General features: G+C 44.2%; 1 protein-coding gene across 1 annotated transcript in view; it reads right to left on the reverse strand.

The window, feature by feature from the left end:
* Positions 1–1375: 1375 nt before the first annotated feature.
* Positions 1376–12785, reverse strand: part of SLC43A3 (solute carrier family 43 member 3) — a gene marked incomplete at its 5' end in the record, with an annotated part of 38947 nt that continues 27537 nt past the window's right edge. Inside the window, 3 exons of the mRNA XM_018568622.1 lie at positions 1376–1792; positions 5585–5668; positions 7436–7559. Coding sequence (XP_018424124.1) covers positions 1376–1792; positions 5585–5668; positions 7436–7559 — 625 coding nt within the window. The remainder of the gene's footprint in view (positions 1793–5584; positions 5669–7435; positions 7560–12785) is intronic.

Consider the following 12785-nt stretch of genomic DNA (forward strand, 5'->3'; position numbering starts at 1 on the left):
AAGTGCCTATGCGGAGAGAGAGAAACGACCATCTGCCATCCTGCATGTCATGCTGGTGTTGTAAAACATTGTGCGGGAGAAGTTTGTTGAGAAGTGTATTCACTCCAGCCTTCCTACCTGCGGCGGGCGCCCCATAGATGGATCCCACCCACAGTTTCTTAAGGCGAGAGAAGTCTTCGCTTGAGAGGTGGGTTTCCTGCAGAACATCAGCGTGCAGTTTCTTTAGGTGTCGGAGAATTTTAGACCTTTTGTGTGGAGATCTTAGACCTTTTACATTCCACGATATTATCTTCAGGGTGGGTCCCATTGGATGTCCCAGTGCCCCTAGCTTCTCCTGTAGAAACAAGTCCCGTAATCACTGTGGGTAGCTGGAAAACATTGTTGGCTGGGGTACCCCATGTTATATCCCCTGCAGTGATGGAGAATTGCTCTGATTCCTTAACAGAAAAAGTAACAAAATTGAAAAATAAAAAAGAACTAGTAAGTAGCATCAACATGCCATAAAGAAGATGTTGTCAGGATCCAGAGCACCCCCAGTTGGTGCTGGAGCCAGGTCCTGCAGTTCCTGTGCTCGCCTGCGGGTGTCCAGCAGCCAGGGACTGTAAGGAACCTGCAGCTCCAGTACTCACCTGCGGGTGTCCAGCAGCCAGGGACTGTAAGGAACCTGCAGCTCCAGTACTCACCTGCGGGTGTGCCCCAGCTGTGACGGATCATCCCATCACCTGGTGCTTCCTGGGAGGGTATTTAGGCCCTAACTGCAGTCAGGAAGCTGGCTCAGTATTTGCGTCGCCTGCACTTGACTGATTCCTGAACCCAGCTACCTGAACCCAGCTTCCTAGCTGCAGACCTGTCACCGACCCGGCTTGTTACCCGACCACTCTTCTTGGATCCTGTTTCTGTACCGTGCTGCCCTCCTGTTAACGACCTGGCTTGTACCTGACCATTCTTCCTAAATCCTGTACTGTGCTGCCCTCCTGTTAACCCTCCTTGTTACTTCACTGCTAAACCTGTGGGGGGTTGAGGGGGTTAGTAGTTTTGTTTGATGGTAACAAATAAACTGTGCATATAACCCTATCCTGTGTGGGCATATTAATTTGGTCATCCTGCGTGGGTACCTGCATGTGGTGTGAGGACGCCTGTGCAGGGTACCCTGACAGATGTCCAGCAATGGACTCCCTTTTTTCCTGAGAGTGAGTGGTGGGCTCAAAGGAGGCCTGCTTCACCCTTGGCATAGAGGACAAAGCTGAGGCCACCATCACTGGAAAACCTGCCAACCGTGTGTTGAGCAGCATTAGCACAGATTCTCTGTCCGTCCCGTCTGACGAGAAAGAGAATGACAACCATAGTTGTGTAACAATCAGATCACCATATAGATTCAGGAATTAGTGTCGAGCCTCTTCTTCCTCAGGGGGCTCTTGATAGGTGAGCTGGAACAGGGGTCCGCCATGTTCTGGATGGAGGCTCGTGCTTTCTCTGAAGACGTGAAGGAGGAGACATTGCCATCAGGGCTGGTGATGCGTAGTGTGGCGGGGTAAGCTAGTGCAAATGTAATACTTTGGTGTACCAAGGCTTGACACACCGCCTGACATTTTTTTCTGCGTTTAGTTAGTTCAGCAGAGTAGTCTGCAAATAGGAGAATTCTATGTCCCCCGGCAACCAGGTTCCTTTGGGAACGGTACAGTTGGAACAGCATATGTTTGTCAGCATGTTTGTCAGACCAGTCTTGGTCTGTTGTCATCTCTGGGCGCCCCCAGCCTGTGAGCTCGTTCCACTGCACATGGTCTTGAGAGGCCTAATGATCGTGGTATCTCATCAGCGCAAAAAGGGAGATCACCTGGCTTAACCGATTCGGGTAGGCCGATCACACGCAGGTTATTCCTGCTGGACCTGTTCTATAGGTAGACAGCCGCTGGTAACGTTCATAGGCAGCAGATAAGCGATCTATAGAATCTCTTAATTCATGGTAATGGTTGATCATTAAAGCGTGGCAAAACTGTCATGCAGTGTGAAGTTCTGTGCCATAGGCCTGACAGATTGCTGGAGAACTCATCACTAGTTTCCTAGTTTTCTGCGTTTCTGTGTAGATTTTATCATGAGTTTGGGTCTCACACTCTGTTCTGCGATATCTGCAGAATCTACTCCCTGTACATCTAAGTGGTCAGAAGCATGATCGATCTGCTTTGGTTCAGCGATAACAGAGTGCTCAGGGGCTGGTCTAGAAATGTTTCAAATTATTGCAAAAAATGGTTACTGTCTCTTTAGGAAGACGAACAGCAGCTTACAGTCAGGGTAACAAAGGTCAATGCAGAGAAACAGTTTTCAACATTCACAGGTGAAGTGCAGTAAGCTTGTGCGACTATATGCTCTCACAAGATGGCGGATGGCACTGAGCTTGATTGCAGATTAGGTACACATATATACACAGCAGGCTATCATCTATTGATTCCAACCATTGTATTTGCGATTTATACCTTGCTTCGACCTCTATGCCTGGCCTGTAGAAGCAGATGCAATCACCACGGACAGTCTTTTTTTTTTATAGCAAGTAGATTTTTATTCAAGGTTTGTAGAATAAGGACAAAAGACATGACTCCGAACAGAAGGAGTCCGCATATATCTTATATCAGCATATACTACTAAAAGAACGAGATGTAACAGCAAAATAAAACAGACCTGTGTCAGTTGTAGAGTATGTCAGATGACAAATTATGTAAATTAGCAAGATAAACCATATTTTGATATACCAGAAATGATGACTTCATCATACATTTGCATCAGATCTAATGAATCAGACAACTGACAAGTGTAGTGTGTGAGACAGATCAGAACCAGGTGGACAAGACTGTGGGGGATAGGGAGGTGCTACGGACAGTCTTTATCAGATAGCTGAACTCACCAAATACCTTTTAGTCCATGAAGATCTTTCTTGAATGCAGCACGTTACAGCAAACATGCTGTAGCAGATGATTAGACAGATGGTATTTGCCGGTCAGTAGATGGTAATGTTTTCTCCCATGTAGGCATATCAACATGTGGCCATGAGACAAGCAGCCATTTAAACATTAGACAATGTGAAAAAGAAAGGAAGTACATCACACACAAGTGGAGGGAATACAGAAAAAGATGGTGCAATAACCAAAATGACAACAAGATGGCAGTAGATAAACCAACTATACTACTGCTCATAATACATGGCTTAAAGTGACATTAAACCCTCAGATTTTTTAACATAAACCAATACTGTAATGTGTGCTTTACTGTAATCCATGGTTGTTTCCCTTCTCTTTGCTGCTCTTCCTTTTAAATCCTCATGTCTTCTCATGCTTGGGTGAGAACTTCCCTTTTCAGCTCAGGGCCTCTTCCTGTAGTGCTGGCTCAGGTTACAAGCCTATACAAACGTATACACAGACACCGTGTATCCATTCCTGAGACAAGGCAGTCTGCTGCAAAACAGAAGTTCTGCAGAGCATGAGAACAGATACAGATTTAAAAGGAGGAGCAGCAAAGAGAAGGGAAACAACCATGGATTACAGTAAGGCACACATTGAAGTATTGTTTTATGTTAAAAAATCTGAGGGTTTAATGTCATATAGTCCTGTTTACATGGTTGATCCTTCCTTTTCCTCCCTCAACAGAGGAAGGAGAGGGATATGTAGTAATGTATGAATGGGAAATTAATGGGTGTGCAGCTGTTGATCAATTTCCACTTACTGTAAGATTTAGTTTAACCCATCCTCTTCTACACATACAATAGCCAGCCTGTCTCTCTATATGACTTGTATATTAACGCTTTAGCTCCTGATCCTTCTGTGTATGACGTACAATAATGTATCTAGGGCATCCATACCAAGCTCCATTGTTTTAACTCCCTAAATACCAGCATATTTCTTCATTTCCAAAAGATTGCAGTATGAAATGAGATCACCTTAGGCTGATCTACTGAGATCTACTTTACAAAAAGGGGTAATTTTGGGGTGTGTTTGCACTGTCCAGACATTTTTATTTAATCAGATTAATAAGAGAGTAAGGGAAACATTTTTTTTTTCAAAACGTTCCTTGTTTTCTTTTTATTGTAAAACATAAAAAAAAACTGTTATTAAAGCAGAACTCTGGGTAAAAATATGTCTTAACCCTTGAAATGGGGCTACTCCGCACTGCAAGTGTTAAGTGCATGTTTTTGTCTAGGTTCAAAAATAACAGTTATACTCAGAGCTGGCTTGCTCTTACACTGATCCCTTCCGCCTCTCCCTCCTCTGCAGTGGTCTAAGGGTCTTCGAGTCATTACGTTGTATACATGGTGTGCAGGAAGTGGTGTGCAGAATGTGGTGTGCAGGATGTGGTGTGCAGGAAGTGAGGTTGCCGAGGGACATACCATCGGAGGAGGAGACAGGCGGAAGGGAGTACTGTGACAACTGACCAGCTTGGAGCTTCGGGTGAATATAACTTTGTTATTGCTGAACCTAGGCAAAAACAAGCGCCTAACCCTTGCAGTGCAGGGGTGGCCCCACTGCAAGGGTTAAGAAAATATTATATCCAGAGTTGTTCTTTAAGTACCACCAAAAGAAAGCTCTATCTGTCCCAAAAAATGTCCCTTTTGATTTGTGATGAAGGATGGAGTACTTGTCAGTCATACGATCACAGCACTGGAAAATGGCCTGGTAATGAAGGGATAATACAGGCTGGTATTCAAGAGGTTAAAGTTTAGGCAAGCAATAAACTCCTCTTATTTGCTGCCTATTGGGACGTCTAATATAACACTTTTAGGCCCCGTTCCCACTGCGCGATATGCAAATCGCGCGTTTGTCGCACGATTTGCATATTGCGCGACATCGCCAGATTTGCAGCGCGATATCGCGTTCAAGCTTGCATTGAGCAAGCTTGAATCGCGGCTAAATCCGCTCCAAAAAGGATCCTGCTGTAGCGACACACGACCCGCGACAGCAGGACCCTTTGCCCCATTGAAATGCATTGGAGCGCGATATCGCGCGGTAATTTGCCACGATATCGCGGGAATTACCGCGCGATAAATAGCTCAATGTGAACGGGGCTCAAGTGTTTTGTTATATATCTTTGAAAACTGCAAAGAATACTGGTACTGTCAAAAATACAGTGAGCTAGTACTTCCTGTGCTCTCTTCAGTGCAATCTCAAGCACTGCTCAGTTTACTGCTGTGAACTACAGAACACTTCTCCCTATGTTATAGACATGAGGGAGAAGAGGAGGCATTCTGTAGTCCAAACATACTTCCTGTCTAAGGTGACAAAGATGCCCCTCAATAGATAGTGAAGGGAGTGAGTGTTGTCACCCTAGGAAAAAAGGGTATTACTGGCAGGATGACCAAGTGCAAATAAAGGAAAGTCTGAAATAAGAAAACTAGAGCAGTTAACGCATCTGAGAACTGGTAAGTTTCAATATATTACATTGCTGTTCTTGGGTTTATACTGTATAGGATTTAAGCCTGTGGATGTGTATAAACAGATAAAAAGCATTACATATAGTTTTAAATGTTTGAAATTATACAACATCCTGTCCTTATTGTTAAATATTTTTTTTAAGAAACATGTGAATCTTCTGTCTTCCTTACTTTCTTGTCTTTTCTGCAAACACGAAAAATGTTAATTGGGTGGGCAAATGTCACCAACATCAGAACGGCAAGAAAAATGTTGACCTGTTGAAAAAAATAATAGTGATTAAAGAGCAAGTTCAAGCAACAACTGAAACCAATAAATGAACTTCTGTCATCCAGCATACATTGCAGCTATGCTAAAATCATATTTTAGAGCTTTGAGAAAGGGAGTAATAGGGTAAGTCAGTTTTCTGCAATTTTTGCAGCAACAAATAATAGTGCTTGCTGTGTCACCAATGAGATTTAAACTCCCAATACATGTTTGAATCTTATTGGTAGTGTTGAGAAAGCTATTAGAATTGATAATTTTACACACTAGGATTTCTGTGCGAGACAGATGGGTGTATGAAAATACCTCTCCTGTAAAAATAGGCAAGTAAAAAGGGTTCCTTAATCAACAGGTTACCAACAAAAGGGAATAAAGTAGTTAATTGCATCACAAGGCTTAATTTTCAGTTTTTGCTTGAGTGTATCTTCAAAGCAAACCTGTACTTTGCCCATGTAGTCTTCAGGGTACCTTTTACTTGCCTGCCCTTTTTCTTTTGTAATTTGCACAGCAGTTTGTCATTCTCAGAGCTTTATCCAATCCCACTAGCCCAGGGGTGCCCACAATTTTTCATCTGGCGATCTACTTTTCAAATGACGGGCCCAATGAGATCTACCAACGAAAAAACACCTGCATTCAGGGGCGGGAGGGGGCATGGCTGTGCATTGAAGTCAATGGCACCGCAGCCACGCCCCTCACCCGCAGTGCGATCGTCTGCACCTGGAACGCAGGCACATTAGTGCCTACGTTCCAGTCCAGTGCGATCTGCAGAAATGCTGCAAGCACTATTTTTGAAGATCACACTGGACCAGAATGCAGGCACTAATGTTCCGGTTCCGGGTGCTGGGGATCGCACTGTGGGCGGGGGGGAATGGCTGCAGTGCCATTGACTATAATACAACCCCATACCCCCTCCCGCCCCTGAATGCAGGGAGTCAGCCGGATTGCATTCCAGGGCGTTCTAGGTGTCCTCCCGCGGTGCTTGTGTGGCCGAATGTGGCCGACATTGCACATGGAGAGAGGTGTTCTGCCCCTTTCCGTCTGTGGCGTCTAACACATTAACACATTCAGTTGGCAGCCACACGAGCACCGATGGAGCATAGACATAGCCAGCTCCTTTTGCGCCTGAGGTAGGGAAAAAAAACGTGTCCCCCCAACAGGTGTGTGACATCACCCAGCGCCCTGCCTCCAAGATTTATTTATTTTTTATTTTCTTATTATTTTTTTACTTCATTTTAATTTTATTTCTTTTTTACTGTTGGGGGGTTCGGGGAAATATTAGGGGTCTAAACAGCCCCCTGATATTTCCCTTTTAAAATAGAAAAAGAAATTGAGGACACAAAGTCCTCAATCTCTTTTTCTGCAGCCTCTGTTCTAAATGAATCGAAAGCACAGAGGCTTCCCATTCATTCAGAAAATATTTACTATCACCAGTTTCTGAATGGGGAGGAGCCTCTGTACAGAGCGCTACTCCCCATTGAGAATCTCATGAATGAACAGGAAGTAATGTGAATCACATCCTGTTCATTCATAACTGGAGACGCATAGTACTATGTGTTTCCAGTTATTTACAAACACTGGAGTGATCAGCTGATCGCTCCAGTGTTTGTCCTGCACAGAGGATCGGAACATATCACTGATATGTACCGATCCTCCGCCGCTCGGCCACGCACACAGGGGGAGCTCAGCTTCTTCTCTGGATAAACTGGTCAACTACCCATTTTTGATCAGGAACCCTATTACCCATACATCTGATTACATACATATAAAGGGTCACCATGGAGATGGGTTCGTATGATGTAAAATGCTGGATATTGTAAAAGAGATATGACCGCAGAAAGCGACATCGCTAGTCCGTAGAGTTTTCCAAAGTGCTTGGCTGGAAATCTAGAGCATATGAAAACCAAGAATTATACTTAATGCATGTCAGTGAAGATCTATAAAGCTTCATTCATTCAAATTACTGAACAGCAATACTATTTGTACCAATATTTTTTTTCGGTACTCGCCGATACCGATACTGGAAGTCCCATTAAGGAAGCCAGGTGGCGTGAAATGACTCGCCACCCGGCTTCCTGATTAGGTGGGAAGCATGGAGCCGGCTTTCTGACCAATCAGGAAGCCGGGAGGTGGGTAATGATTTGCCGCCTGGCCTCCGGATTGGCCAACTTCCCGACCAATCAGGGAGCCAGGCGGTGAGTCATTACTTGGCGCCCAGCTTCCTGATTGGCCGGGAAGCTGGCTCCATGCTACTTCATCACAAGGTGATGAGGAAGCATAGAGCCAGCTTTATGGCCAATCAGGAAGCCGGGGGGCGGGTAATGACTTGTTGCCCAGCTTCTTGATTGGCCAGCTTCCTAACCAATAAAGGACCCAGGAAGCCAGCTCCAAGCTCCAGTTTTGATAAATTCCCCTCATTGCGTACACACTGGGGAGGATCATGGCTTTATCAAAGTATGTATCTTTGCACTATGGTATCACATAAACATCACAAACCTGGAGGATGTCTGTTCATGTACAAATGTAATTTAGCATGGCCATCTAAATTGCAACACATAAGCTCTAGTAATATGGACATGTGGTATAGGGATAACACTATAAATATTATATTTAAATAATAGAAAATAGAAAATATCACATTTTTAAACTGAGAAAATGTACCATGTTAAGAAAAAAAAATCGCCTGTAATATCGCTTTAAACATTGTCTATCCTAACAAAGGGTTTACAATCTAGAAGCATTAGCATTGTATTTTAATGAGAGAAAACTCAGAATGTCTATGGGGACAGCCAGAGTTTCCTGTCACTTTAAAATTGGAGAGAGAAGCGTGCAGTCTGGCCAAGGCCTGCTACACAGAGACATCTAAAGGATAAGAAATACTTTTTTAAACAATCATTTTTAGGTATACTAACACACAGGGATGTAGATAACTGTTTCCCCTAGGGGTGGGGTTGAAGGGGGTGGGTCAGCTTCCTCAAATTATTTCTCAGCTTCCTGAAAGACTTTATCTAGCAGACACACCAAGGTTTGAAAAAAATATACCAGCCATATCCTTCGTAAACCAATCCTTTACCTTGAGCAGTACTGATTTTGTTGTTTGGCACCATATGGATAAAAACCATGTTTTAAAAAGACTTATAATTGGTACCTGAGTATTTTCAAAACATACATAGTAAAAATATGCAGCAGGCACCAAGTCAAAGTCTATTTAAAATAAAAGAATACATTTTGGCATACCTTTATAAAGAAATTTTATTTTATTTGATATTTTTTATAACAGAAAGTAGAAAATGTCTATTTTTTCTAAACTATTGGTCTTTTTTCATTTTATATTAAATAAATAAACCCAGCGGCGACCAAATACCACCAAGAGAAAGCTCTATTTGGGTAAAACAATGATAAAAATTTAATTTGGGTACAGTGTTGTATGAGCGAGTACTTGTCAGTTGAAGTACCACAGTGCTGTATAGCAAAAAATGGACTGGTCAGGAAGGGGGCGGGGTAAACCTGTGGGACTGAAGTGGTTAATGGCTGTTGATCCAAAACAATAACAGTTACTGCAGGCATGCCCGGCTGATAACAGAGCAGTTGGCTGCATAAAAATGTATACATTACAATCAATCTCCACTTCTGTACAAAGGTAAGTTTACTGGCTCTTTATTGCGTATACAGCGGTCATGTAGGCAAGCCTGTAGGATGTAGTGTGCCTCTCGCAATTACAGAGCCTTTAAAAATGATTATAAAATCACTGGACATGTGACCGCTGTACATTTTTGCTTGCTAACCACTTATAGGGGTCAAGCGTATTGTTGTCAATCACTTCCTTTTGCATTTAAATGCAGCACTGCTCAAATGCATGTATTGTATTCCAATGCAAAACTCCATGAAGGGCTGGGTTTGATCTGCTTACCTTGCAATGCAAACACATCCCAATAGAACCTGCTGGGTCCAAAGAAACCAACACAAAACAAGGCATGTACACCCTCAGGACTGTCATCCACACTGCACCATTAAAGTAAATAGTCATCTGGTGACCTGCATTTTATGTGTTCTTCATGACATGACAAAATCATAAATTCATCTATTTACATAAGCCCTTAATGCATTAACCAGCAATTCTGTATACAAATCTGGCAGGTTTATTTAAGAACAATGAGTACAGTGAAGCAATGGTGTATTGTTTATAACAAAGTTGACAGATTGTGCATAGTTCTGAAGCACAACAAGGTACAAATATTTTACAGCAAATACTGTAACTGCCTCCCTGTGTCCACCCAAAATAAAAACTAAAATAGTTTTACCATGGGCCTTCTTTATGACACAGGAATGATGCGGCAGGCCCGCGCCGCATCATTTCTGTGTCATAAAGATCGGCGGCTGCGCGGCGGCCATCTTTAAAGCTGGAAGTGTACCGGCGGGCCAGATCTAATGATAATGAAATATTATCATGCGGGCCAAAGATAATTCCATCGTGGGCCGGTCTTGGCCCACGGGCCTTGAGTAGGGTTGCCACCTTTTCTTCAAGCAAAACCCGAACACTCTAGCGACGCACAAAATTTTTTGGGGCGAATGAGTTGCGGCTTATTCATATGTAAATAGTGCCACCCATTATTATGTAAATATCACAGTTGAGACTATTTTCAGTGGGGGGGCCGGTATCCCCTATCTTAATTTTGGTTGCCTCTGTCTGCCTGACAACTTGTGTCAGGGTTTTTGCTGCCATGAAACCCGAACACAGCATTCAAAACCCGAACTGTCCGGGTGAATCCTGGACAGGTGGCAACCCTAGCCTTGAGTTTGACACCTATGCCCTATAATTATTTCTCTTATTCCGACGTTCGCGACGATATGCAACATGTGCGGCGTAATGGGCGCAATCGTCGTTTTCGCACTTATGCGCACCCGACGGCTGTTTGCTTGCGTGTATGTATGGGGGACTTAAAAAAGAATTTAAAAAAACATTTTTTTTAATGTGTAACTTTAAATTTTTTTGGGGGAAACTTTACTGCTATCACATAGGGGGCTAAGAAAAACCCCCTATGTGATAGCAAAAGATGTGACAGGTCCTCTTTATGGAGCCATCAGGGGTCTCCAAGACCCCTAATGTCACCTAGGACCCCCCTGAAGAAGCTGATCAAGCAGAGATCTGCTTGATCAGCTTCTTCCGACCAGCATCTGAAGCTGGAGAGTGACACAAGAATGCGGAACTGATGTAATATACATCAGTTCCGCATTCTGACAGCGCAGAGGGGACCGGAGGGAGGTCGTGTACCGATCTCTCCCATATCCCCTGTGACAGAGGCACTATGGTGGGCCCAGGCTCGCACCGGGCACAGCGGAGCCCGGGACCAGCGTGACAGCGGGAGGGGAGGAGCCGCGGAGGGGGGCTTACATACCGGGACCTCATACATCGCTTGTATGTTAACAGGCATCGCTGCCTGTTTTTAAATATTGGGCATTTCCCGCTCGCGCGCGCCGCTGGGTGCTTGGCTGAGCGGACGTCTAAAGACGCCCGCTCAGATCTAGAGAGCTCCTGGCCGGCCGTTTTTTTACAACGGCCGGCCGGGAAGTGGTTAAACCCACAGATCTTAATTATACACATGCAGGCCAGTACCAGTGATTGCGTGGCTCTTCAGCCACCCAGATCACTTGTACACAGATCCCTGCTGCAGCTGTGTTCTTGGTGTCATTTTAAACAGTCGGCAATGGCTGTTAATGTACGAGTGATCCGTCGTCTATACAGCCACTGGATCGTTTTAACGATCTGCCAAATGCGCTGCTTCCTCCACGCCGCTGGCTTCCCTGGGTTCCGCTGTCGCACGTGCGGGCCCTGGACTGCCATGGCAGGTATCCCCACAACAAACGTGGAGATTTCTGTTAGGCTTCCAGCCCCTGATCTCTCCTCCAATCACTGGACCCAGAAGTGATGTGTATTATATCACTTCCAGTGTCACTGTTTTTCTTATCCGTCTCCTAGAGCCAGAAGAAGCTGAGGTCTGAAAAACCCCTCATATCTCCATAAACATGACCTGTCACACCCTATCTGCTATTACATAGGGGGCTTATTAGGCCCTATGTGATAGCAATAAAGTTAGTGTAAGATTTTTTTTGTTTTTAAATATAAAAAAAATAAAGTAACAAAAAAAAAAAAATGCAAAATTTTTTTTTAGAAAGTTGCCCAGCCCACCCAATAATCTGTCCATCCAAACCGCAATGTGCCAAACCTGAGAACCCCGTAAAGAACTATGTTATGTTAAGGTGATGTTATGGCTAGGGTTGCCACCTTTTCTTCAAGCGAAACCCGAACACTCTAGCGACGCGCAGACATTTTTGTGGGAGAATGAGTCGCAGCTTATTCATATGTAAATAGTGCCACCCATTCATATGTAAATATCACAGTCGAGACTATTTTCAGTGGGGGGCGAGCAGCCCCTATCTTAATTTTGGTTGCCCCTGTTGCTTGACATCGTGTGTCCGGGTTTCTGCTGCCATGAAACCCGGACACAGCATTCAAAACCCGGACTGTCCGGGTCAATCCTGGACAGGTGGCAACCCTAGTTATGGCAGATTACGCTGTGTGTCCTCCTAATTATAGAATCTCCTACCACCAGGATATGTCTATCTTTGTGTGAGCCCCTGCTACCCTCTATACTGGAGCAGTTATTCCCCTGGCAGCTAGATGAGATATTCTAGCTGAAGCTGGGGGTGTAAATTTAATGTTGATTTTTTTCTTTTTTTATTAAACTATGGCTGGTGTGGATCCTGTTGACAAATTGGCCTAGTCAAAGTGTGTAAACAGAGGCGGCTCTAGACTTTGTGAGGCCTTAGGCGAAACTCAAATGTGAGGCCCCACTTACACCCATCATGAAAAAATTCAAATTGAACTGTGATCATAAGGGACGGGAGAGGGAGGCGGATGTCCAGTGGAGGGGCCCAGGGCCGTTGCAAAGATTTTGTCTACACATGTCAAACCCCCCTTCCCGGCATCCTCAGCTTTTTGCTAGATCCAACCCTGGTCCTGTTTCACCCAGGAGGTGAGCCGATTAGGATTGCCACCTTTTCTTAATGCAAAACCCTTACACTCCAGCGCTGTGCAGCATTTTCTTTTTTTTT

This window comes from Nanorana parkeri, unplaced genomic scaffold (genome assembly GCF_000935625.1).
Source record: "Nanorana parkeri isolate BGI_ZX_2015 unplaced genomic scaffold, ASM93562v1 scaffold1220, whole genome shotgun sequence".
NCBI lineage: Eukaryota > Metazoa > Chordata > Amphibia > Anura > Dicroglossidae > Nanorana > Nanorana parkeri.